The 26,315-nt window shown below is 41.0% G+C and overlaps 2 protein-coding genes and 1 long non-coding RNA gene across 10 annotated transcripts in view; 1 reads left to right on the top strand and 2 right to left on the bottom strand.

The window, feature by feature from the left end:
* Nucleotides 1-3,703, bottom strand: part of TXNRD2 (thioredoxin reductase 2) — a 35,255-nt gene extending 31,552 nt beyond the window's left edge. For 2 of the 4 annotated variants that reach the window (XR_002443514.1, XM_021413334.1), the window contains exons 1-5: nt 3,192-3,340; nt 2,082-2,147; nt 1,358-1,414; nt 958-1,102; nt 579-653 (exon numbers count right to left, since the gene is read on the bottom strand). Coding sequence is in view for 3 of the 4 variants with exons in the window: in XM_021413334.1 (XP_021269009.1) it covers nt 579-653; nt 958-1,102; nt 1,358-1,414; nt 2,082-2,147; nt 3,192-3,267 (419 nt within the window). In the remaining variant the exon portion in view is untranslated. Of the gene's footprint in view, nt 1-578; nt 654-957; nt 1,103-1,357; nt 1,415-2,081; nt 2,148-3,191; nt 3,342-3,558 lie in introns of those variants that run through there. The other 2 variants (XM_021413336.1, XM_021413335.1) reach the window with 2 other exon arrangements.
* On the top strand, nt 2,358-24,557 carry COMT (catechol-O-methyltransferase). Of its 5 annotated transcripts, none has more exons than XM_021413361.1 (5): nt 2,358-2,694; nt 17,262-17,544; nt 19,136-19,329; nt 20,883-21,014; nt 23,227-24,557. In XM_021413361.1, the coding sequence occupies exons 2-5, from the start codon at nt 17,262-17,264 to the stop codon at nt 23,404-23,406; spliced, it is 789 nt and encodes a 262-aa protein (XP_021269036.1). In that variant the 5' UTR covers nt 2,358-2,694; the 3' UTR covers nt 23,407-24,557. The 5 variants fall into 5 exon arrangements, with proteins under 5 accessions (XP_021269036.1, XP_021269035.1, XP_021269034.1 ...); XM_021413360.1 differs by lacking the exon at nt 2,358-2,694 and adding an exon at nt 3,227-3,358; XM_021413359.1 differs by lacking the exon at nt 2,358-2,694 and adding an exon at nt 3,852-4,123.
* On the bottom strand, nt 4,519-17,251 carry LOC110406605. The gene is made up of 3 exons (XR_002443516.1): nt 11,244-17,251; nt 10,930-11,026; nt 4,519-7,052 (listed from the first exon to the last, which is right to left on the bottom strand). It is a non-coding gene; the product is annotated as an uncharacterized LOC110406605 (long non-coding RNA).

Raw genomic sequence — 26,315 nt, forward strand, 5'->3', positions numbered from 1 at the left:
TACACATTCCATTATCCACAGCATTACTATTTAGAACATTACTAATAGAATGCTCTTTTGAGAGCACACAACAGTGACTCAGCAGTAGTCATGAGACAAGTACCTGTTAATATCACTATATAAATGGAACCATGTGCTGAAAAACTCGGGTATGTCAGATAAATAATTTCTGCACTGAAAGCAAAAAATTCAGCTGCTCTAGTACAGTGTTACCTGTGGGCCTGTACATATGGTGTGTAAGTTTTGGTGCACAAGCCTGAAATTATTTTGAAAAAACCTGACTACTTAGTATTAATGCAAAACTTCTCCAGATCAGAAAGAATATCCCTTCGCTGTTCGAAAGCCTTCAGCCATGGTCACTTTCAACCACTACTTTCCAGAAAAGAAAAAGAAGGGAAAAGATAAATTAAAAAAAATATATCACTTACACTGGCAAGGGCATCTACAGTCCTGAGCAGAAAGGACATAAAAAGTCAAAATACTAGCTCTAATGAGAAATTCCAAAGGCAATTAATCGATTCTACAAGAAGAGCTCCTTGATTATGGGAGGAAACTTAAAACTTAAAAGCCATATTTACTTGTCTTGTAGCTGCACTCTGTGTCCCCAGTTCAGGGATTTCACATAATTCTGAACAGCTTGAGCCATCACAGACCTATCACAAAGCAAGAAACTGAACATGAAATCATCATATTACAAATTCAGACAATATAGCTCAAACATCCAGGTAGGGTAGGTAGCTGCTAGAAATTATCAAAGTTCTACAATACTTTCTGTTATGAAAGTGAATTAAAGTCCAAATCAACACAATAGCTGCCTTCATAAACTAGTAATTACAGTTGTTTTAAACAAGGGGTTGTCCAAAAAGCTTCACATGAAAATCATTTTGCAAAACATCAACAGTATGTTTTCTTACACATTTGCAGAACAAAGGAGTGAACAGGAGCAATATTCTTTACCAGTTATGTTGAACTGGGTGGGCTATATTCCAGCCGTAGTGCTGGGCATCTTTAAGAGCACCCCCTAAAAGGGCTGCCTGATGCATAAGCTTTTTAGGAATGCAGCCAACGTTTACGCAAGTTCCACCAAGTCCCCACTTGGTTCCTGAAAACAAACAAACAAAAAACAACACAAAAACCCACATCAGTTTAGTTTAACAATGTAACTGGGTTATTTAGGGAATTATTTATTCATGCAGTTAGTTTGAAAAGTTCTAAAACAACACAGAGCTTACTATCTTTTGCTGCAAGCAAAGCATGCAGCTTGGATTTGGCCACTTTGCTGCCAAATCAACCTGCTCTCCCAGGCCACAGCTTCACAAACATGTCCAAATATCATCCTAGTATTTTTCTTCCATACCTCGTGGAGAAGGTTCGACATAATCCAAAACAGCCACTTTCTTTCCAAACTGAGCAGCTTGAAACAAAAAGCAGGAAAACTCATTTAGATAAAGGAGGAACATAGAAACCTAAACACATTCAGTAGCAGAAGCACAGATTAAGGCTACAGGAGATGACAACTGGTGGTTCAAGACATCAGACTAAGTGCCCAAGCTGCCAATGTGGTCAGTATATTCTCCAGAAGAGACTTAACAACCCAGACTAGGGTCCATAAACACAATAATCTGATGCCAAATTAGATGTTTAAGAACCTTGTGGGTTACTGAACACACAGGGGGAACGCATTACAAAAGGAAGAAGATTCTCTACAGAAGTTAAACAGGTCCTGGAAACAGCATGAATGAACGGTTGTTTTAACTGATACATAAGAAAAGTACAATAAAGTAAAATAAGTTATCTAAAGAAGCACTTAGAAACAGTGAAATAAACATCAGACTTTCCGGAGACAACAGAAGAAATTTTTTTTTTTAAAGAATAACAGGAATGCCAAACAAGATCATCACACCTGAGGGTGTGAATTAGTTTTCAGATTAACTTGATGGAGATAAAGTTTAACGTGCAGTTAATCACGCACAGTGTAGTATGTTTCGTAGAAATATTTACCATTTCCTGTATCACTTCTCCTAGATTTCATATACACCATCTAAGCCAACATAAAGCTTTTATTATCTAGGTATACCAACCTTCTTTTGCACAAGCGAGGCCTCCAGATCCACCACCAATGACCAGCAGGTCATACTCCTTCTTTCCTGTGGAGAGGTAGTAGGAAAAAAAAAATAGAAAAGGAAAAGAAACAGGCAAGAAAGACAAGAGAGGTATGTTAAGGCAAATACTAAAAGGTACGCTATTTTTTACAACTGATTATTGCTGATTTGGGTTTCCTTTACTTTAGTGAAGTATTGTGTTTCTTCAGTGTTCCAAAGTATTCTCCAAAAAATCACTAAAGGAACTCGTCTGGTTTTTTGATCGAAACACAGGAAATAAAGCAATCCAAAACACGTGGAAAATAACTACATTTTGCGCAGCGTCCCCAAAAGCTCTTCCTGCATGCTCAGACAGCTGCGGGTGGAATCTGGTGTGGCTTTTCCGTCCCTGCGTTACGGCAGCAATTCCTACACACATATTTCAGCAGCCGCCTTATCAGGCCCGCCAAGCCCCAGCTGCCACAGGGGCCCCAGAGACATGGCACAGCGCTCAGAGTGAAGCAGGCCTCCTCTGCTGCCCATCTTCCCACAGGTCAGCACATTCTTATAGAGCAGCTCTGAGTGGCAGGAGAGTCCGAAGATCCAACCAAAGGTGAGGAATAACTTTTTTTTTTTTTTAATAGTGAGGGCAGAAGGGCTTTAATAGAGCAGCCAGCAGCTCAGGCAAGGCAGTCAAGGCCAACAGCAGCCAAGCCACCCTGTGCTCCCCAGAGCGAGGGACTTTTCTCAGCGGTCCAGCGTGGGCAGTCAGACTGGGAGGGCTGATACTCCTTGTCACGCTGGGGCTAAGTAAAAGTCTGGCCGGCCTCGCCCTGCCCTGGGGCCTTTCCCCTCAGGAACGCAGGGGCCATGGCTCCGAGAGGCGCTGCGGGGAGAGGCGGCCCACACCCCCCGCGCAGGGCGCTGAGGGACAGCGGCGCCTCACGGCACAGCGGCGGCTCAGGTACTGCCCCGCAGGCCTCGCCGCGCGTGCGGCTCGCAGCAACGCTTCGGGAGACCCCGCGGCTCTGAGCGGCAGGAGGAGAGGGCGGCCCGCTTCCCGCGAGGAAGGGCAGAGGCTCGGCCCGAGCCCAAGCGGCCGCCCCGTACCTGAGAGAGCTCGCGCCGTACGGCGCAGCCCCGGCACCCTCAGGAAGCGCTCCCCCCGCCGCCACAGCGCCGCCATGCTGTACGGCAAGGGGCTTCCGCGCCCGGCCAGGACCCCTGCGAGGCGGCCGAGCAGCGCCTGAGCGGAGGGCGGCGGCGGCGCCGCGTGGGTGAGCGCTGCCGAGCGCCGGAGGGGGCGGAGGCGCGCGAGGGCAGCGCGTGGCGGGGGCGCGCAGCGCTGAGGCCGGCCGGGCGATTCCCGCCTTTCGCGGCTGCCGCTGCGGAGCCGGGATTGTGGCGGGCGGGCGCAGCCTGGCGTTAGGGAAATCCGGTTGCGTTAAAAATCTAACTTTGGGGAAAGAAACCGCACCGCTTTTACTGACTGACTTCTCGTCAGCTCAAACGCTGCAGACTGGTTTCAGGGATGGCCCTTCGGAGAAGGGGAACGCGCTGCCCAAAGCCTTGGCTGAGACCGGGAAGCCTTTTGTTCTGTTTCCCGAGACCGCGCATCCCTTCGCAGCAGCCGCGGGGAGGGCGGGGACGCGGCCGCACAGGTGCGGCACGCGGACCGAGGGCGGCAGCCGCTGCCGCGTGGCTGTGAGGGCCCAACCGCGGGGGGGCGCTCCCGCCGCTGCTGCTGAGGCGCGCGCTGCAGGGCGGCCTGAGGGGAAGGGCGGCGTAGCGGGCAGTGGTGAAAGCCGTGCCCAGGGAAGGAGGCCTGGCTCTCGGCTCTTGCTGCAGCACGGTCCTACTTGCTGCTGTTTGTAGTGGTAAATGTCACCGCAGCCGTATCAGCGTGGGAGAAAGGAGCGTTCCCGTCTTCTCGGGGGGAGGCAGCCAGGGGGCAGCGCCGGGCCAGGGCCGAGGGAGAGTGGCCGTGAGCTACAGTGCTCCAGATGAAGCTTGGTGGAAATAGCACGAGGCTCCTAGTGTAGGTCAGTGACAGCTTTTTGTTGTTGTTTTTTTTTTTCTCCAATTTGTGTTTGAAAATGCACGAAACAGGAATTGCTAACACTTGGCGAGTGCATTGATGAGTTGTCTGGTATCGCTACTGGGAAAAAATGAGCAGAAAACCTTCTCTGTTGCCTTTTGCAGCAATAACCAATAATACAGAATCACAGAACTTTAGGGGCTGGGAGGGAACTCAAGATGATAGAGTCCAACCCCCTGCTGAAGCAGGCTCCTACAGCAGCTTCTAGTTGCACTAGAGATACTCTTGCCCAGTACAACAGCAGTAGAAAGACCTAACTAGTGTATGCTGCGACACCTGGAAGTGAAAGCAAGCTCAGGCGTGTTCAGATAGTGATCGTTTATGCTCTTCAGGTACGTGCATGTAAAGTTGTTTTTGCTGTTCAGTTTAGCCATTTGAGCGCATGCTCATTACACAGCATTTGGTTCAGATGGGTAGAATTACATCACCCCAAACACAAAACAAGTTTTTACAAAGAAATGTTCCTGCACCTTTATCTAATGTTGATAATAAGAGAAGGCCTTAGATGTAGCAGAGCTGATGATAAAAAATGCTACCTTTAAACAGCCATGTCAGAGGAAATTTAGGAAATAAATGTTGAGTACTGCTTCTAAACTGTTGAAGGAAAGGATCTTGGCCAAATGCCGTGTATAACAGCCACATCAAATACTAGCATTCCTGGTTGCTTTCATTGTTTTAGAGCTCAGAATCTCCATGAAACACAGCCTACACAGCAATGGTGAGATTCTAGCTTCTTTTACATGTTTATCTCTTCCCAAGTACATCGTCTCATTTCTAGCTTGAATGTGAGTCAACTGCTGCCACTTGGCATCCATAAGTCACCTAGGAAACAGAAGTATCCACAGCCACTGCTTACTGCTGACAGGATGTATCACCAGCCCTCTGGCTGTATCTCACAGATATGATAAAGCATTTTGGATTTCCACAGGCAAACATTTCCCCATCACGACAGTACAAAGTTTGCATATTGTTGCTCTGCTCTTGCAAATTCTCACAAGTTTGATAGCTGTAGGGTTTAAAAGGTTTTTTAAAAAGCCTTCTTAAAAGATTGCTGTTGTTGTTCTCCTGAATTGTATCACTGCAGCTAGTGATATTTAATGTCATAAATTAATTTCATACATTAGAATCATCCAGTCATGGAATATCCTGAGTTGGATGAGGTTTCCAGTGGGATGTTTGTTCAGTGTACTATAAAAAGGTCAAAAGAAACAACACTGTGATGTGTGTCATAAATGTATGAATGTCCATTCAAAAATAATACGAGTTTTGTTATGCATGAATTGATTCTGTTAATGGGCAGACTTCCAGCTTTTGAATTTATTGTAAGGAAAGCTCGAACTTCTCTACCTCTCTGTTTTTCTTCATAAGAAGTAATTTTTGTTACATTTGCCCATGGTATATTTAAAATCTTCCTCATGAAGAGGAAGTCATGACATGAAGACAACCAGGACAAAACACATAACAAACACAATAGAAATGTGGACTTCTCCAACGCATCGTTTTGTCTTTCATATTTCTCTGGAATGGTTTCCTATATGCTCAATGTTCCCACACTACGGGTGGGGAAAGAAGGTGAAAGGTTGCAGATACCATCTTAGAAAGTCACCACATCGTTTCATTTTTAGTGGCTGAATTAGAAAACGATTTATATCTGAGGCTGCATTTTGTGGCATGAACTAATTAATCGTTTATGGTAGTGTCAGTGAACTGTACTGGATCACTGTTGGAACGAAGAGGTGAGGTAGGACTTTCTGGTTTCTTTCCATCTCTTGTGATTGCCTTTCCCCTATTTTTTTTTTTCTGGTTATCCTCTGCTGGTTTGTGACATGGTGTCCTTATCGTTAATGAGGAAGCAGGGGGGGAAAGGAGAGCACAGCGGAAGAAAGGGATGGCTTGTGGTTAAAGACAAGTAGAAATGGTGGCATAGTCCCTGGCAATTGAGAGAACCACATGACAGAGCTACAAAAAAGGCACAACACATGGGAGCAGGGGAAGGGTGGTTTGCTGTCCCTAGACTTTGTCCAAAGCAAGGTAGAACCCTTTCACAAATCAGATTGCTAAGTAAATGGAAAATATACTACTGTGGGGTTTGTGCTGACAAGTGAGAACGCGTGTTTGAAGGCACAGATCCTGGGTAGACAAGAGAAGTACATTTACCACATTTATGATGCTTCTTACTTGACTTGTGTAGCAAGAATTTCCCAATATTACTTTTAGTTGGATTTTAGTTTGTATAGTTCCTGCCATGAGGAATCTGTGGCGTTTCCTTAAAATTAAGCTCCACTGTACTTGAAGAAAATAGAAAAGCCAGGATATCTTTCATTGAGATTCTGCTTTTAAGAGTTTGGACAAATCAATCTGTAGGGAATTTAAACTGGTGAGAAAGGTGATGAGCAGCTGACCATGTGAAGGTTCCAACATTTTGTTAAGCTGTGACAACTATCATGTCTCATTAGCTAAACTTTTTCTCTTTTATGTAAGATCTGACTATATATATATAAACAAATACATTAAGAAGAAAGCCAAGAAAAGTACCCACAAAATTACTCTAAATAAGGTCATAATGTAAACTGCACTTTAAAATGATGTTCTAAAAGAAAACTAAGCACTTTGATATACACGAAGTACCCCCAAAAGGCATCTTGTCAAAAATAATACATCCTTCAGTTTACAATGTTTCCTCTGGTGGAAACATTTGTGCATAAACCAACAAATTTGGTTTAACATTTCAGCTTTGTTGCTCTTTTACCTTTTTGTTTTCTTTTTCTTTTATTTTCAGAAATTAGTTTAGAGTAGGACTCGTTGTTCAGAGGTTCAGCTATGCCATTTTCTTCCTTCCTTCACCTCATAGAATCTTACATCCATGGTTTGTCCTAATTCATTGCAAGTGACAAAAAAAAGCAGGATGAGATATAGTTTTAAGTTCTTGATTTCATTCAAATACTTCAATGTGTATTACAAAAAAAAGTATAGGGAGAAAATACAGAATTATGGTAGACTTAAAGGAGCTCTGAAGTTTTCATGAGGAGTTGCAAAGCTGGTGAAAGCAAGAAGCTTTTTCAGTCTGTGCTAACTCCTTCAGATACAGAATAGTCTAACTGCTTGTACCATCTGGTAAATTCTAGACTATAACTTTTCTGGCCCTTTCTCTTCTCTGTTAGTTGTTTCTTGTTTTAGATATCTCCAGGCAGTTTCCTGATTCGTACATGAACAGTGCTTCCTTTCTCAAAATTCTTCTTTTGCATGTTTCTCAGCAAGAGAAACTAATTTGACTGTGGAAAACAGCAAATGCACAGAAAAGCAAATCCCTCCTGCTATTCTGAAAATGCAAGCTCAAAAGAATTTTCTTCCGCTCAGTGTTTCACATGATCTCTGGGGCTTGTGATGTGCTAACTCTCCTGTCTTCTTTTGTCTCAGCTTTCAAAAAAAAATCTTTGGCCAGGGTTATTAGAAGAGGGGAATGCCATTTGTTGCTACGCCAGAAATGGATTTACTGGGAAAGCTTTAGCTCCACGCTTTGCACAGTGGGGATAAGGCTGCCACAAGGCATCATGTGATTGCAACCATGTAGGCTCCCTTAGAGGCTGAGAGGTGTGTTCAAGAGCAAGTCCAGTCAAGTTTGTGCAGACAGGTCTGAGCTCATCTCTGTCAACCCTCTGAGCAAGTCTGTCTGAGCTAGTCAGGTACTCTGACCTGTTGTGTTCATGTGTTGCTGCGTGTGGGTCTCCATCTCCACATAGATACCTCCTGTCAGTCTAGAATCCTAATGTTCTACAGTAACAAATCTGTCTTTTAAAATCTTGCCCCTGCACAAGAATTGTATTGTTCTGATAAAATTGTAGTTCTCCACAGTTCTCTAATTTCAGTGTATTTATACCAGGGTAAATTTTTTACAGTCTATAGAAGGTTATCATATAGTGTATGACTACGCACTATAGGGTTTGTAGCATTGTTACTCTGTTAGTAGTAAGTTACCAAAAAACCCTGGTATCTGTACAGGCCATGTCTAGGGCAAAAAGGTAAACTGAAGGCATAAGCCAATGCCCAAACAGCATATCAAAGAAAGTTCTTTTAGGGAAAACATTATCCTGTACTAACCTGTGACAAGATTTCTACTCTCTGATAACTGCTGCTTGGAAGCAAATTATGGACATTATCACAGTTTGTGTGGCATAGCTAACTGAATTTATAGCTTTATCTAGTTTTGCAGTTATAGCCATTCACAATTTTTACTTATGTAATGGAATATCTACAACAGAAAGGGTTACTTTGCAGGCATAGCCTTTATCATGCAAGTAAACAGTTGTGGGCAGGCAGAAGCAAGTTTGCTCCACCCACACTCCTAGCCTGAAGAATATTATTCAGCTCAAAGCTAAAAGTTCTTTAGAAGTGTTGCCATGGGACACTACTCAATCTGGTAAGTTTTGGCACTAATTTATGCTGTGAAGCAGAGTATGGGCTGGTGCCACTCACCAGTTCACAACTAGCTGAAGTTATTTTAAAGACATCTCTAAAAAAAGCTGTATGATTACTGGGCCAGATCTGTACACAGACTAAATGTTACTGTTTTAAGCTCTTTTCACCACAGCCCATTAGTGAAAGAAATTCTCAGTGCAAATGAGCTGTGGGTGGCATCAGGGATTTTGCAGGAACAACCTGTCATGTTTTTCAAGCTAGCTTTGGCCAGACAGGAAGCTGCAGTTGGTGGAGCTGCAGAGCACTGTTGCTTTTTTCATTCTTTGTTCTGCTCGTTGTCTGGATTATAAGAAAATATTTGTTGAGCTAAAGCTCCGTTATACGTGGAAGGGATGCTTCAGAGTTATTCTGTATTGACACCAGGTGCTGTGCTATTTTGCAGGGTCTTCATTATGTTTTGTTTAGGGTTACTAAAAACACCTTGATCCTCACTTATATCTTAGCTGTATAGATCTTTATTCACTTCATCCACATCCTATTATTCTTCTGTTGTCATGCTCTGGAGTAGCCCCTAGTTCTTTCAAGGACCTCTGTCCTCATATGACAAAACCTGTTTTTAATTCTTAGCTGCAGCTTCTGCAATGTTTTATACAAACCCTTTATTTGAGTTCTTTACAAACTTTCTAGACTACTAACACTTGCTGACTAGGTCTAAATTGTAGTGAGAGTACAGCAGAGAACTATGATCGTGTAGTGTTTAGTTATGCGTCATTTATTTATTTGCTTTATGGTGTAATTTATTTCCAGCTTGATTATATTGTTTCCACCTTAAAGGTAACAAAATAGACAGTCAAGCCAAGAGCAGAGGTTTTTTTGGACAGGTCTCTTATGGTAGAGCTATTTCCTGCGGAATATTTTTTCAACTAGAAACCATAGAAATTCAAATGTACTAACTGTAATGTATTGACTACCCTTCCTTGTGTAACAGCTGTTAAGCAATTTGCTTTGTGTATCTCCCCTCCCCTTCAGCAGCACTCTATATTTAACCCATGTGCTTGGGTCTTGTTTCTACAACTTCTGCACTGGCCGTACATGCCACGTCCCAGCTGAAAAAAGAATTAAATCCCTTGGGCCAAATTCATTCCTGGAGTTGCTTGATTGAACACAGCGCATTTACGCTGAGCGCAGATTTGGCTCCTACCTGACTCTGTCAGCATTGGCTGTGCTGTAACTAAGTAACAAGAACACTGTCATCGAGAACAGACGAATAGCTTTCTCTAAGATTATTAGAGCACCGAGCACCTTAAGGAGTGCAGAAATCTGGGAAAGGAGGAGTTGGGGAAAAAGGACACCGCTCCTTTTAGAGCCCGTGTAACAGAACTGATAAGCTGTTCCTCTGATGTGATTGAATGTGACTGAATACTGCGGGCTCGTGGACTCTTATTCTGTAAAGCACACATCAGAACAGCACAGGAAAAGGTTGGAGGGAACAGCTTCTGCTGTGCTGAGAAAGGTACATATTTATATTTTTCTATTTCTCATACTTGACACGATTTGTTATGTTACACAATGCCACTGTTTTAAACTGTGCTGAAGATGAAAGAAGCAGCGTTTTCCACGTTTTGACTGGTGTTCATTGTCAGGCAGCTAGCTTTCACAGAGAAAGAGTAAGACATATTTGTGTAGAGCATTTCTGCTGCATTGCAAACCTTGATAGTTGAAAGCAAGGAAATGAGATAACCCCAGCTAAATTGGAAAAGTAATTTATGGCTGTAAGTTTGCTAGAATTTGCTACTTGTTTGTACTCGAGAAAAAGCTGAATGCAAGTCAAGCTTCAGTTTGTTCATAATTGACTATGAATGGCTGCTTTTATAAATGTGGTGCTGCAGCTGTATTTTATGGAGTTTTCATTTTCAATCAGGAATTCTGTTCCAGAAAAAACATGTACGAAGAAGCATAACAACAAAAGCTAGTACTTTTGCTTGCTAGCCCTGTTGCTGCTTATAGAGTCTCTCTCTGATGCCCTTTATGGGCACCCCTTACCTTCTGTTCTTTAAAAGACAAACTCGTGTTTACCTACACTGTTAGCTGCATGTCAGACCGGTGATCTTTATAAACAGCTGTAACAATTTCTGCATGTAAGCTCACTGCTTACTCAGCCATGGACTGCTCTAACAAAGCCCTCAGCTCAGGTTCAAAATCTCCTGCATTTGCACAGCATTGCAGTATTTAAGTACAGAGGAAAAATTACCTGATGTACAGCTTTAGTTTGCTAAAGAGCTTAACCACATTAACACTGCAAACAATTTTCTTGTCACTCAAGTTGAACAATACCTTAGCAGCCTGGAGCTGGTATCGTGTTTATCTCTGCCAGTCCCACACTTTCAGCATTCCTTCAGGATCACTGGAATTAGAACTGACGAGGAATTTTCTGAAAAAACATAATTTTGGCAGGGGTCATTGAACCCAAAACTTATTGTGTGAGGCCATCCATGCCAATTTTACTAAAACCTTCAGGAGGAATTTCTCAAAAAGCAATTTTTAGCTCAAACGTGAGAAACTCTACACCCACTCCAGCTATTTCTCTGGGGAGGGCATTCCCCCAGGATTTGAAACAGGCTGCTTTTTCCACACAGAGCTTTGGTTACCTGCTGTGCTGTGGCAGATCCCACCTTGCCTGGCCTGTTAGAGGAGTTTATGTTCGTAGAGATAAACCTTCAATTCAGCAACAATTTCCTTCATATTCTTTTGGAGCCCTCAGTGAACGTCTTCAGTTTCCATCATTCACTCTTCACAAAGCAGCTTGTGCAGAGCAGAGAGCTGTGCTGGGAGAGAGAGATTTGCAGTAGATTAGCTTGTAGCCTTGGAAGCAGGTCAGGACCATACAGCAGGGATTTGGGATACTAGGGGTTCAGCCTGTGGTCTTGTGAAACAAAGAGAGAGCATGTTATTGGTCTGTCACAGGTAATTAATCTGAGGGCAAAAGTTCTGTCTTTTCTCTTTCAGCCTTTTCTCTCTAGTGCCATTCTGGGGGTAGAATCATTCAAAATGAGCTTGTTTCATCCCCTGGGGAACATGAAAACCTCAGCTGGAGAACTTTTTCCAGGCCAGGTCTTAGTGTGCTGACAGGGCAGAGCGCTCTGAACTTTCCAGGAGTTCACTGCTCCCAGGTGGGATTTGTGCAGCTCAGCTGAGCTGTACTAATCAGCTGCCTTCAAGCACTAGTGCAAGTAGTACAAACACATCTAGAGTTCTAGAGTGGGAGCGAGGACTGGCAGAAAAAGAGCGAGTTCTAGGGGTACCTGAAAGGGTCTCAGTCCTGAAGAGTGAAGTGCTTTTCTTATCCTTAAAAAATTCTCTTTCCCCAAGCTTTGGTTTTAATCAGGCACAGTGTTTATTAGGCCAGTTTGAGTCGCAGTTCTACAGATCCACATGGACCTGTCTGCTGGACGGAGATGTCTGTCTGTGAGGCCAGCTTATTCTAAACCCTATGGGGGCACATAACCATTAGATAAACCTTTCCCTTTGGGTGACAGTACTGATTACCATTCAGACCATAGTTACTGCAAAGAAAGTTTTAAGTGCATAGCAATTATCCTAACTGAAATCTATGCAGGGAGAATGGAGTTAAATACCCTTATGAGGCTTAGTTGTTGGGGCTCCTTGGTAGGCAGTAAGTACTTTTTTGTTCTTTTCCTTTTGCTCAGTAAAAAGAAACTTGTATTTGTTTCCTTTCAATCTAACAAGGAGGAAAATGAAGATGAAAGGAGTAGGGGAAAAAAAAGTGAGAACTTTGCATAGAAGTCTGAATTTTTTGTAGTTGCAGTAGCTAATATGTAGTGGTTTGAAAAAGCCTAAGAAGAGAGGAAGTTTGGATTCCGTGCAAGAAATTTAGTGAAAATTATATAAAATCTGTTCAGCTTGCTTTTGTGATGTCAGTGGAAAATCTGAATGTCTAATGCCCAGACTGAGTTTCCATTGAGGGACAAGCTATTTTGGCAATATTATGGTTATTCTTCACAGTGTTGCACTCAATTGGAAACAAGTAAACAATAATGAAAGAATAAGAGGTAAAAAGATTATTATCTTTTTACTTTTAGAAGTTCCAAAATATGAAGCTGTTCAATTGTTTTCCCTACGGCAACAGAACACAGTATGTTTGGCAGATGTTAGTTTAAACTTTCTGATCAAAATACTCTGCCTTTATTGCTCTGGAAGAAGATCAAGAAAAGCAAAATGTCACAAAATGGAGATTGCCTCAGTCAAGAGAGCTTAGGACAAAGCGTCAGGAATTCTGTCCCAGTGGTGGCACAGCACAGATCTCCTCTGGCCTGCTGCAGGGAAGCAGACACTTTTCCAAATGTGCACAGAAATGTGCCAGCTCTTCTGCACTTTTTCTTAGTGCTTCTTAAACAGCTAATACAGCCTTACTAATAGGCAAATCCTCCACGTACTTTAATGCACGAGATACTTAAAGGCATAATTTCAGCACAAGCTTTTGAAAGGTTTGAATTTAAACATCCTGAAAAATGTTTTCAACCTTTTTCTAAAGGTAGGGGGTACAATACCTCCCTCACACAGATGTGTGTAGGAGGGTTTAATCTTAATTTGTATGGCCTTTATAGAAAACCTCTAGAAAATTGTTTGTTATTATAGATTTAGCAGCAGCATCTCTGCAAGGAGTTCAGGCCCCACTGTCCCCAGGCACTCCACTATTGTAATCCATTTCCATTACCATCAAGGTGATGAGACTGATGGAGAGATTCTTCCGTGGGAAAAAAAGTGAAAGGGTATAAATTCATCAAGCACTCCCTGTTCACCAGTTTGTGTGAGCTAATCAAGTCTAAATTAGATTCCAAACCCTTTAGCATCAGAATGTTGAAGTACTGTCTGGGTTCTTGGAGACTCATAATAAACTCTTGAACAACCAACTAGAACTTGGCAATTAGATCAAATGCATGAAAAATTAAGGCAATGTTGAATGTAACATCATCTTTCCTCAGAGGCCTAATGAGTAAGCAGGCTGAAACCAGTTATGCAAAGTATTTGAAGCAGTCTTTGTTTCTACGTTTTTCTTGTTTTTCATAAACTCAAGACTAGTAATTTCATACAGGTTTTTGCTATCTCAGTATCCCAGAATGGATCCGTCCGGCTAACACAGGTAAAATCACTTTGTTCTTCCATAGCAAGGACTTTTCTGATAAAAATTAATTCAGCTCCACAATACTTCCGGTAACGCTAGCTTTCTTATGGCAGCAAAGATGTAGGTAAGACAACTCACACAAGGTCAGATAGATAGCTATTGCTAAAAATAGACTCAAACCTAAATCCCCTGACTCAGGGTCACGATGTTTACCCTCATTACAGTGATGGAGAATGGTAGTCTAATGTCTTTGTACGAGAGATTTTTGTCATTACTGAAAGGCCTTTACTGTAATCTGTGGTGAAATGTCTGGAGTCACCTGTACAAGAATGTTCAGGTACAGAGCTGGATGTATTGCTTTGTGCTCCATTGCATGACACTTTTATATTTTTAGAGAAATTGGAGATCCTATAAAAGTAACAGGGGTAGGAATCCTCAAACTTAACAACCACTGCCATAGTAATAGATCCCTAAGTGTGAACCAGCTTCTTGAAGATTGTTTTGTAGCCATTGGAATGACTTTGATATATTATTATAGGCACCTAAGCTGGAATAGCAAATTCTTGCATTTTCTGTATGCTTCTTTATTTGAAAGTATTTTTAAATCTCTGTCATGTGAAATAGAGGTACTCCCATTTAAATGCTAATAGTTTGATTACAGATGGCAAGGAAAACTACACAATCACTTGATTGAGTTGTGATTTGGTTTCATGAAGCCAACAAAATGAGTAAGATTAGATGCATAAGAAAATAATCCACTGCCTTAGAAAGGCTTGCCAGTAGTTTGACAGGTTTGGGTATGAAATTTTGATATTCTTTCCTGTATACTCAGTATTTGTGAAAATAGATTTAGTTATAAGTGTTATTCATCCCTCTCTATGATGTTATCCATCCAGTTTTCTGTTTATTTCCTTCCACCATTTTACATGTTGTCTACTATTTTCCACTTCAGATTATAGTTTTCAAAGAGATGATCACATTATCAGGCTGTTTCTAATGCGCAGAAGAGATTGCAGTGCTAATTTGTGTATTTGGTACCTCATTAAATCATAACATGGAAATGAAGGGACAGGTTTTTGCCTTCAAGCATGTCCTTTTAGTGAAGGTATTAAACCAAGTGACCTCAATTGCTCCTAATACATATTGCCCTCTAGACCCTTTCCTATCTTTGTAGCCCTACCTTCCTGAGCAGCGGTTCTATCTGGAAGGCACAGGACAGCTAGGACTGGTCAGCAGATCTGCTAGTGCATAGGAGAGAAAAAGAAAATTTGCCATCTAGACCTCTGTGATCCTGTTAAGACAAAGAACCAGGTTTGTGTTAGCTAGGAAGCAAAACTCAGAGCCCGAGAAGGAAGATGTTCTTGTGCTAGTGGTGCTGGTGAGCCCTGAAAGGAAGCATCTCAAGTCAGTCTTTGCAGGGAAAGCATTGTAAAGGAAAGCGTTAGTATTGGTGACTATTCGAAATACTTTCAGCTGCTCCAAACAAATTACACTCACAGTGCAACTAAGATAAGTAAATGGGTGAACAAACATCAGCTGTGCTGTATGTTGAGCATGTCTCCATAACAACTCAGTCGGCTTCTGAACTCAAAATGTGTTCTGCATGGTGACTCAAAATTTAATGCAGTGGTGTGGATTTTCCCCACGTGTAATGTGTGTGTGCTGGATCCCACTACAGAATAGAGGTCTGACCACCTGTAACATTTAGGACTTCTGGTAGACAACTCTAGGGGAAGCGAGAACAAGTGTATCTAGGGGAATATTTGGCTAGTCTTGTAACTCCTTTACTTCTGGTCTTGGACAATCTAGGCAAAATTTTTGAGGATGTCGTAGTTCCCGTTGCAGCAGTAGTTCTGCTGAATATTCCACCAGGTAGGTGGAATCTTAATACAATTGCAGGTAGAAGCTGTTAACCACTTTTAGAAAGGTGGAAGAGAAAAGGATGTAATGGAAGCACAGACTACCAACAGTTGAGTGTTACATTCTTTAAAAATAACAGCTAAAAAAAATTGCAACTTAAGCGACCATGCCATGGTTATGAAAGTTTCTAAATCCTTTAGACCCATGCTTGAGTGCAAAATTAGACTTCAAGAACAAAGGAGCTTGGCATTCATTCATCCTAATGCTCACTGCAGCAGCTGCTGACCCGTGCTCCCTCCTGGTTAAAAAGCTGTTAGCCTCTGCTTGTGGGCAGCAGTGGTGGAAAAGCAGAGGTGTTCTAAGCTATGTCATGAGAGGTGAGGTGTGCTTTGGGGTGTATGAGAGGAGTTTCTCATGCAGAGAAGCCTCAAGCAAATAACAGTCCTTAGTTTGGCACACTTTGAAAGGCTAAATCTATACTTTAAGAACACTTACTTACCAGATCCTTTGTTCTGTGGCTCCAGCATGGAAATAAATGTAACTTCCTTTATACTGGCCTGTCTGAAATCCATCAATAAACAGCTTCAATGGGATTGTTGTTTGAGCTGTACAGGGTGACATGGGTCTCATCTGCTGAGTTTTATGCTCAGATGTTCTGAACTCACAAGCAGAAACTGGCACATACCACCCATGCTGTGCTCACACAGGCACTTGCAGCTGACACTGAATTTCAGGGGAAGAACAGGCACAGTCCCATCAGGTAATTTCAGCTGGCCCATCAGAGTAATAGGATGTGCCCTTTTGTTAATGTCTTGCATTTCATTAAGCTAGACTCTTCTCTGATTCAGGGAATTAGCTTTTCATTTTTATAACCAGCAAGAAAGCATCTCTGCTATTTGAAAAAAAAAAAAAAAGTATCTTTTGTTCTCAAAAGTGTCAGATTGATAGTTAATGTCAAGTTTCCTGAGTAAGAAAAAGGCTGCCATCTTCTGTGAACCACCCCTCCTGGCTCCCTCTGCTGCAGACTCTGAAAGGAGGGAGGCAGATCAGTCCTGAAATGTGCAGCTCAGCTTCTGTGCAGAGCGTCCCAGAAGGGCAGGTGCTAGCAAGGAGGTCTGCATGCCAATTAATTACTTGACCTGGGGACTGATTTCAAACAGAATATTACCTGTGTCCAGTGTCTGCTGACACTTGGCTCAAACTTAGAGATTGAAAAGTTTCATATTTTCTTACTAAGGCTTAGAAGTTTCTCAGTGTTCAGAAATCAGTAAAGTGGGATCACATGCAGAATCTAATTAAGATTTTAAATCCTTTAAAAACCAGTTAGAACAGATTCAACGCGGAGAGGCTTCTCATGCAGTGGCATGCTTGGAGCCAGGGCTGAGCAGCTGTGTGGGGGAAGGGACCAGAGCATTAAATAAAGCTACTTGTTGACTGCATGTAAAATTGGCTTCTAAAGGGAGTGCCACAGAGCACCATCCATTACCAAGTGACGGAGAGTGATCTCCAGCAACTCAGTACAATATCATAATTAAACTGTGTGTGCTGCTGTGTAACATGGTTGGTTGTGCGTGATTCGGGTTAATACTTACAAGAAATTATAGTTCTCTCACGGACCACCTTAACTCTGGGCTTTTTTTTTTTTTTTCCTCTTTCTTTCCAGATGCTGGAGAGCTCTTCAGTCCTTTTGTTCATTGTCTTCGTTCTGCTTTTCATTTTGTTGCTCTTTGTGGTACTCGTCAGGAAAAATGGCACTGCTGCACTGATCTGGCATGAAATAATCAAGGAGAAAATAACCAATTTCATCATGAATCAGAGGAAAGAGCAGAGGATTTTAAATTTTGTGTTGCAGAATGCAGTCCGAGGGGACCCCTGTAGTGTGATGGAAACTATAGATAAATACTGCTCCGAGAAAGAGTGGGCCATGAATGTGGGTGATGTAAAAGGTAATTGAAGCAGGGATCGGAACTTGAAAGATCCTTCAAGACTAACAGAACACAGGACGTCTTACTGTGTTCACATTGTCACTCCCCTGCTGCAAAAAAGTCCCACCACAGCCTCGTGGTCAGCAGAGTAGTTCTGTAAACATTAATGCATGCTTGTGCAAACATCTTAGAGGAGGAACATCTAGTGAGTAATCCAGGGAGTCACAGAATCAAATGTGGTTTTGTGCGTTGTGTGTAAGAAGAGGGTGACAAGAGATGGGAGAAGTCTAGGGTTCTGTAGGGTTCTGTGTCTTAGGTATGATGAAGTGTGGCCCTGAGGCATAATTACATTGAACACTTTCAGATCTTTAACTGAGAGATACTGAATCTGGAAAAAAAAAAAGTGGGAAGTATTTTAAACTAAGAGTTTTGTATCTGCAAGCATAAGTTAATGTTGAAGGGAGAGGTCCTAGTCATGCAATACACAAAAGCAGCTATCAGACGTTGTTGCTACTGAGTAAGTAAATCATCCCGTTCTTGTCTCCCGAGGGAAGCTAAGTGGACAAAAGATTTCTTAGCTGCAGGAAAATAACAGTCTATTCCAAAAACTGTGATGGAAAAATGTTAACATGATCACTTGTGAGTAATACACAAACATAGCTCCTACTGGGAAATTGCAGTGAAAATTTGCTCAGTCTGGGATTAACATAACTAACAGAGTACAACTGTAAGCAGTGTAATAAAAATGCTTCTCTGTAAGGGGTACATTTTGTGAAACTAGCTCCTCTGCATACCAGGCGGGGTGGTTATGGCAACAGAACAGTAGGCAGTGGCTGGGTAGGAATTCTCAGAACTATGAATTTTGGGATTATATTCTTAAACATTTCACTCTAGTTTTGCTCTGAAAAATGGCTTCTCCATCAGAGCCATCAAAGTTACTACATCTTCAGTTCTGAAGATTTTCAGAACGACCACGTGATTTCAAGATGCAAGTATTATCACCACACTATTCATAAACAGATTACACCTAGGAAAAAGTCAGATAACAAAATGTGTACACCCATTTAGGCAGTCCATGGCTCAGAGTAAAATCCCTTCAGATACTTTTTAGGATTAGCTATCTGGTTTCTAGCCATCTAACTAAGAGAAGACAGTTTTATAAAAATAAATTCAGTTTTTCAGAAGGACTGAATGTATAGTGACAGCACACTGTCACTTCCTTTTGAGAACTTCTTTTTTTAACTAGCACTTGACCATTTTCCATCCCACAAATTCATTTAGTGAATTCAAATATTTTGCAACTTATGACTAGACTTTTTCCATTTAAAAACAACTATTTAGACTGAGATGTTTTGTATCAGGCTATTGCATGTAACATTCGCAACAAATGCAAACACTCACAAGTCGGGATTTATATATTTTTTAAATATCTCCAATTTCTGCAACAAGTTCTGGAAAAACACACTGCGTTTTTCCCTTGTAACACTAAAAATACTTTAGTTCCTCACTCAAAAACACATTGTGAAACTAAGATTTTTTTAGTTGAAAGTTTGCATTTTGAATCTTCCAGTGTCCATTTTGTCAAAAGTTAACCTGCTTCCATTTTATTCAGGTGTAATTCTAGACAAGACAGTGGAAGAGATCAATCCTTCAGTTGCCCTGGAGCTGGGAACATACTGTGGCTACTCAGCAGTTAGGATTGCTCGGCTGCTGAAGGCAGGCGCTCGTCTTCTCACTGTGGAGTTCAACCCAGAATTTGCTGCTATAGCTAAACAGATGATCGAGTTTGCTGGAGTACAAGATAAGGTAAATACCATTTGTCTATAGGAAGCAATACATAGAGAGTGGGACTTTATCCACAGAAATGGCAATAATGTGTTTACATTTCTTACACTACTTGAGAAGGAAGTACAACTCCATAAGCAAAGCTCATGGTGATTATAAGAACATGTGCCTGGAAAGAAGCTCCTGAGTCAGTTATTTTGTTTATTATAGTCACAAGGCATCAGCACCACACACAGTCCTTTTCATAAAATGATCAAACACTGTTGCAAAACTGGCAAGATTTACTGCCATTACTGAAATGTGAGACTGCCCACAGACTCGTCTTGATAATCAGAAACCTTTCTACAATTTCTATCCCACATTTATTCACAGATGTTTTATTTTCCTTTACTGTTATAGCAACAGCTCCTAAATTCAGCTAGTTCTGTCACTGACTAATCCCTGATCTCTCACAGAAATACAGCTGAGGACTTCAGAATATTACCTCCCAAAAGCTAGACTATCTGTTTTCTGTATATAAATACAAGGTTCAGAACAGTATCAAGAGAACTAAACCATAGCCTATTCTTTTACAAAAGTTCATAGAAAATAACTTCCTTATGTGAATATACTTCAGATAAGACACATTTTCCCAAATCTAGTTGGTCACAGTTCATATATATATATATACCTGAAGTTTGCACAGTGTGAGATGTCTCAACTCCTTATACAGTTGGCTGAGATGCAGGAATTTCCAGTCTATAATCCACCTCAGCCCCAGGCAGACATCTATAGCAGATCACAGGATTCACACCTAGGAAGTGTCACTCTATCAACTAGCCAACCAACTTCACCAGAGATGATAAAACTACTGGAAATAAATCCCACCCTGAAGATGAGATCTTCAAAGGTGTTTCTTAAGTTCTTTATGAGAACCTGAAGTAATAGTGACATCTAAAATTGCATTTTCCCTATCTGATTTAATCTCCTGATGAACTATGAGTCATAAACCAGACAGATTTCCTTAGTACTTTTTTCTCCCACTTACAGAACATGGCACTTGCTTAACAGATCAGTGTGCAGCAACTTCTTTCAGCTTAACAGTACTTACACCAATAAACCTGTAAGGGAGGTACAGTAGGCTCTGTCTTTCCTGCTTTCCTGGTCATATCAATTTTATATACAGTAGCTTCCAGATGTATTCTGAAGATTCCTATTCCTTGTATTTTCTGTTTTACTTTGAACTATATAATTCGACTGAGATGCAACTAAAAAAAGTAATAAAAGTATTGTTTTCAACAGAAGATTCCCATGTTTCCACTAAAGAATCACATTATCCAACAAAAACAACAGGTCACTTTTTTTTTTTTTTTTAACCCCCCCTCCTTTTTTTAGTAATAGAGAAGAAAAATATTTTGGAACATAAGTGAATGGAATTGTCAAAAAAAAAGTCCCCATGACCCAACTCTACCAAATAATGCACCTGAGGCTATATTGAACTATAAGCAAGATCACTGATGTCCAGCCACAATTTAAAATAAGCTAGAGACATGTTCTTAATGGTTTGCAATTCATCAGATAGATTTGCATTTCAGGTAAAACTCCTAGAAGGCCCTTCAGAGGTAATCATCCCCCAGCTGAAGAAAAAATATGAAGTGGATACTCTGGATTTTGTCTTCCTGGACCACTGGAAAGACAGATACGCACCAGACACCATCCTGCTTCAGGTCAGTTTGCACGATTCCAGTCTTAAAAGTAAAGTACCAAATGCCTAAATGTCTGTGAGGCCTACATTCTAATTGAAGTACCTTCTCACTCTGTAAAATGAAGAATGGCAGCCAAAATAGCAACTGTATGAAAAAAGACGATTTGGGGGACAGGATCCTAAACTTTTATCTGGGACAACATCTCACAGAACACAGCTCAGAACTTGCCAAATACTGTTGAATCATTTTATTTCATGAAAAATGGGTCTGCGTTAGAAATCCCAGCTGGAGGGGTGCAGGGACTGGATCCTATGCTCCCCAAAAGGAATAGCTGCATGGTCACTAAATGAAACACGTGATCCAAAACCATCCCAGTCACGGGAGCAGGTGACTCAGGACCTGCATATTTTTCTGCTCTACCTTTACCTCTCTAATTTCCTCAGTACATCTTTTTCTGCTTGGGATTGTGGTGCCAGCAGGACCTTCTGACGAAATACTATTTTGTTAGCACAGCTGGGTATCATCTTTCTGGAAGCCTTTTTTAAAACCTGATTATTTTATTTTAAAGCAACCTTCAGAAGAATGTAGACTGCCCCAGAAAAGTGCTTGCAAGGGAAGTTCTGCCAAACTTTATCTGCAGCCCTAAATGTGGAAAAATTGTGTTCATTTCTTTCCAACACCCCATGGTCATTAGTGTTACAAAACAAGTTGGCTCTAACAGTAGTAGCCATTGATAGGTAACACTGGAAGTGAGGTACCTACATGCTAGCATACTTATGGATGGAAAGATGTTTTCAAGTGTTAAAATGAGATTCACATTTGTATTTATCAACACAGCATACACAGACTCTCCTAGCTTTGGCACTGCAGACTGATAAAACTTTCTAGAACTGCTTATTTGGATGGGAGTGCCATTTTTCAGTTATTTTCTTCACATATAAATTCACTTTTTTTTTGTTTTGAAGCTGCGTCTTACATTGAGAACCCACCATCCTCCTTTCTGATCCACACTTAAGGCTTACAAAAGTATTTTCTCATCCAGGCTCTCCTGTTCTTAAATTTCATTCCTGTTTTCCTGATAGCTGTTCAAAAAGGAAATTTGGTGTTACAAACAGCCAGTACTGAATTTACCAGTAGCTGAAGAAATTGTTCCTCTCTTCAGTTATTTTGTATCCAGAGAATGTTTTCTTTTAAACTGGCTGTGTAAGGAGAACTGAGGTCTTTCCTCTGGGAAGAGATAGCTGCACCTTTATCAAGGCTTAACCTCCACAACACAACCAAAACAAGCAGGTAGTTCACCTCCAAATTTGTGATTTGTGTGGTGCATCTGTGAGACAAAGTTGCTTTGCTTAAAAACTTAGACAATTCAGAGGAGAAAGATGAAGAAAAATTGCTCACTTTTTCCCAGATTTTAAAAACTTTCTCTCAATTTTAGCATCTATTTCAAATGGCCCAGGCAGCATTCCTTTTCATGCACATCTAGAAAAGCCTGACATAAACGTAATCTGAAATCCTGGTGACCAGTGGGAAATACAACATGTTGTCACTTGCAGGCTTCTGTCAGTTGCACAACAGAAACAGGCCAGAGGATGTTTGCCTGAAGTGAATATTGCAAGATAATTATGTCTTGTGGAAATTTGTCGAAGTGATTTTCCTTGTGCACAAATCCTGCTTCACACCCAGCTCCTGAACAAAGCAGCAGAAAGCTGGATGAAAGGAAACCAAGCTCAGAACATCTCCTTTATTCTGTTAGCGGATTTGGAGTTTTACTAGGACAAGCCAGCGCAGACTGGTACATGCCAATCTCTCAGATGACCTTAACAGCCACTACAACATTTTAATGCGATATTAAAAAAAGGTGTCAAACATTAGGCATGGAAGCCAAAACAAAACCCTCCTATTAATCATGCAGATGTGGTTGGAAACCATACAAGCAGCAAACTGCACTCCTCCACTGCACTTGATTTGTTATCTCAGAACCCAAATGAGCCAACATTATCAGCATCTCTAATGTCCCACCAATTGTGTTAGCAGAAGTAAATCAGAATGTTAAACATGACAACAAAGGACTGGATAGAGAGTTGTTCAGCTTCTCTTATGTCTTTTCTTCCTTCCAAATCAATGGATTTTTTGATGCATGCACTTTAACATGACATGGTTAATACAAAAGCAAATTGCATTCAAACCAGCATCAGTTTAACAGCCACCATGAAGCAATTTCTCTTCTTTTTAGGAATGCAGCTTGCTGCGGAAGGGCTCAGTTCTTCTGGCTGACAATATCATCTTCCCTGGAGCTCCCGAATTTGTTAAATATATCCGCAACAACCCCCGTTTCCAATGCACTACCTACCCATCTCATCTGGAATATATGAAAGTGGAGGATGCTATGGAAAAGGCTGTGTTTTTGGGATAAAGACAGCCATTAATGCTCAATATGTGTTCCTAATGACATAAATGCAGCTACACAGGTTATCTTGACTGTGCTTTATATTTTGCTTTTTGTATTTTGGAGCCTATCATTAGTGGGAATCATTTTTTACAGGTGGAAAACAAGATTTGGAGTAAGTAGGGCATCCACTCAAAGGCCTGTTCCACTGCTTCACATTATTCGGCAAACTCAAGATGAACAACATACTGCCAAACAACATGGCTTACTCTGAAGTGTTATGTATGTTTAGTGAGAATAGGTTTTACAAGGTGGGTCCTGCACACCTTGGTTAACCTGTTTGTTGTAGTTATTTTGAGCTCAAACAATCACAGTTGGTAGGATTAGGGTTATGTGGAAGAAGTCACTCAACTTCTAAAAACTTACTTTCTAAAGCTCAACTGTCTTATCATTCTCAAGTGTGAAAAAAGCATGCATGCTGCAAGAAAAGAATGTTTCAGAAACCCTGGTTATGCTAAATTATTATCATGCCACTTCAAGCAGTGAAGGTTCCTATAATAATGTCAGATGCATTTTTGCATGGCTGCAAATGTTAATTATCTCCATGCTGAAGAAAAGGGCACATACTGAAAGAAGAAAGAGCTACACAGTGATGGGAAAATTTAACAGAATTATGCATAAGACAAAGAAAAAAATTACTGTCTCTGCACATGCAGAGATAATTGAAGAAGCAAGCATATTAAAATAAACACAACAGACAGATAACAAAAAACAGGTTCTAACAGAATACCAAAATGACAAAATTACTGAGATGTTGAGAAAATACTACTCATCCCTTCATTATACTTACTCATTCCTTTATTATATTGTATATACATAGTGGGTGCTTCTGAGAGGCAGGGCAAGTTGCTTACTCTGAAGTGTTACGTATGTTTAGTGAGAATGGGTTTTACAAGGTGGGTCCTGCACACCTTGGTTGACCTGTTCACTGTAGTTAGCACTGAATGGCAAGGTTTATTACTGAGAAGATTTACAAAACCAAATCTGAAATCTCTTAACTCACCTGAACAATACAAAAACCCACTGTCATTTCTTTCTATGTCCTGCTGTGATTATATAATGAACCAATGGTTACATTTATGAATAAAAACTAAAAAACAATAGGGAAGATAAGTGAATTCCTCTGTTTTCCATGGATTCTGCACTGCGCTTGGAATTTCCAGCCTTGGAACAACCACAGAAACACTCAAGAGTTCAAAATCAGGGGGTAACCTCTTTCTTGTCAATTTCATCAGTGATTGTTTCAGACTTGTTATCAGCTTCTTACTTTTACAGCTCACCTAACTAAAGTGGTTTCTGCCCTGGTTGCTACAGAAAATCCATCCTGAGGACGCCAGTAATGAACACTGTAGAAAAGCACTCCACAGTATAAAAGAAAAAACAGAACAGGCGAGGGTGACACAGCTCAAAAGCGGACCAAGAAAGCCACAGTGACCCAGACAGCATGTAATGTGTAAATTTCACAGGGTTAAGAGAAAACATAATCAGAACTTCTTTAACAATTTACACAGTCACAGTTGGGAAAGATACAAGATTTACTGAGTTATGCAGAAGCAGCCCCTCGTGACTTTGTTACGCTGCTAAGGAGCAGTCCCCGAGTTCTGAAACCTCTATGGTATTTCACATTGTGAAACAAGTCAATGATTTATTCTGTAAACTTGCTTACCAGCAGGTCCTCTTGTTACTGACAGTCAATTCAATATCAACGGGTCAAAGTCTTTAAGGTGATTCCAAGCATTTTTTCTAAAAGTTGCAAAGAAGGAAATCATCTTCAAGCTCATTTACTGGCATATACAATTTTCTAGAGCACAGTGGAAACCCTGCATAATTGCAGATGACCAGATTTCTTTTTCTGTGCACCTAAGGCCATGTCTTCAAAGATTCTTCTTTCATTTCTAGCTTTAAACACTTTTGCACCTAAACAGACGCTCCTGCCAAAGCAGGGCACTGAACACATACTGGTAAGCAAACCAAAGTCTCACAGATGCATGCTTATGGGTGCCTCGGTAGGGACAGACTGTTTCTGCACTTTTACAACAGAGAATCAGAAAAATATATTCCTTCTGCTAGTTAGGCCCTAATTACTGTCCAAGAGACCATCAAGAAAATTAGGGGAGGATGGAACTTCTAGAGTTAGCTTGGATATTTCAAAAGATTCATTAGTAAAGAATGTGCAGTATGTGTGCAAATATAACAGCCACCTTGTAGTATAAAGAAGATACCACCCACATGACAAGCTGTAACAAAACAAAGACAGTGTATCATCGGATTATTTACAAAATTTTACATGCAGGATCATTTTTTTGTTTGACAACACTTCTGAAATGCTTGTAGTTATTGGTGACAAAGGATGAAAAGGAAAATGCCTGATTAGATGACTGGCAATTAGAAAAAAGACTTTTGGTCAGTTAAACAATTGTGATCTTGAGCCACTAGTGTAAAAATGTGAGCTATCCCAGGGAGAAGGGTTACTTTTTAAAATAAAGTCATGCTTTGAATTCTGTAAGAAGCAAAAGGCAGACAATGAATCTTCAAATATATTCTGAAAACCTAACAAGTGTTACTGTAGTATCAACCGATTGTAATTGGAAGACACAACCTATTCTTGCACGAGCCAGGTATGGAATGGGGCACCTGGAAATGTGTTTAAAGACTGCTGGGAGTGTACCAATGATAGAAAGCTCCAAACTGAAAGAACTCTCCTAAAACACACAACCGTCAGCCAATTCTCACAACTCGTGTCACAAATGACTGATCCCACCAAATACTGTTAATTAAGATTTATTCTGCAAATGACAGCTACTCTCTAGGTAGTCAAAGTGATTGAGGCAAGATGTGAAATTGAGGCCTGGTTTCTGCTGCAACCTCTCTGTTAC

This window comes from Numida meleagris, chromosome 14, assembly GCF_002078875.1.
Source record: "Numida meleagris isolate 19003 breed g44 Domestic line chromosome 14, NumMel1.0, whole genome shotgun sequence".
Taxonomy (NCBI): Eukaryota; Metazoa; Chordata; class Aves; order Galliformes; family Numididae; genus Numida; species Numida meleagris.

Coding starts and splice junctions, on each gene's coding strand:
- COMT (XM_021413361.1), top strand. CDS start 17,262: ATGCTGGAGAGCTCTTCAGTCCTTTTGTTCATTGTCTTCGTTCTGCTT. Junction 17,545..19,135: donor GAATGTGGGTGATGTAAAAG/GTAATTGAAGCA, acceptor CATTTTATTCAG/GTGTAATTCTAGACAAGACA. Junction 21,015..23,226: donor CAGACACCATCCTGCTTCAG/GTCAGTTTGCAC, acceptor TCTTCTTTTTAG/GAATGCAGCTTGCTGCGGAA.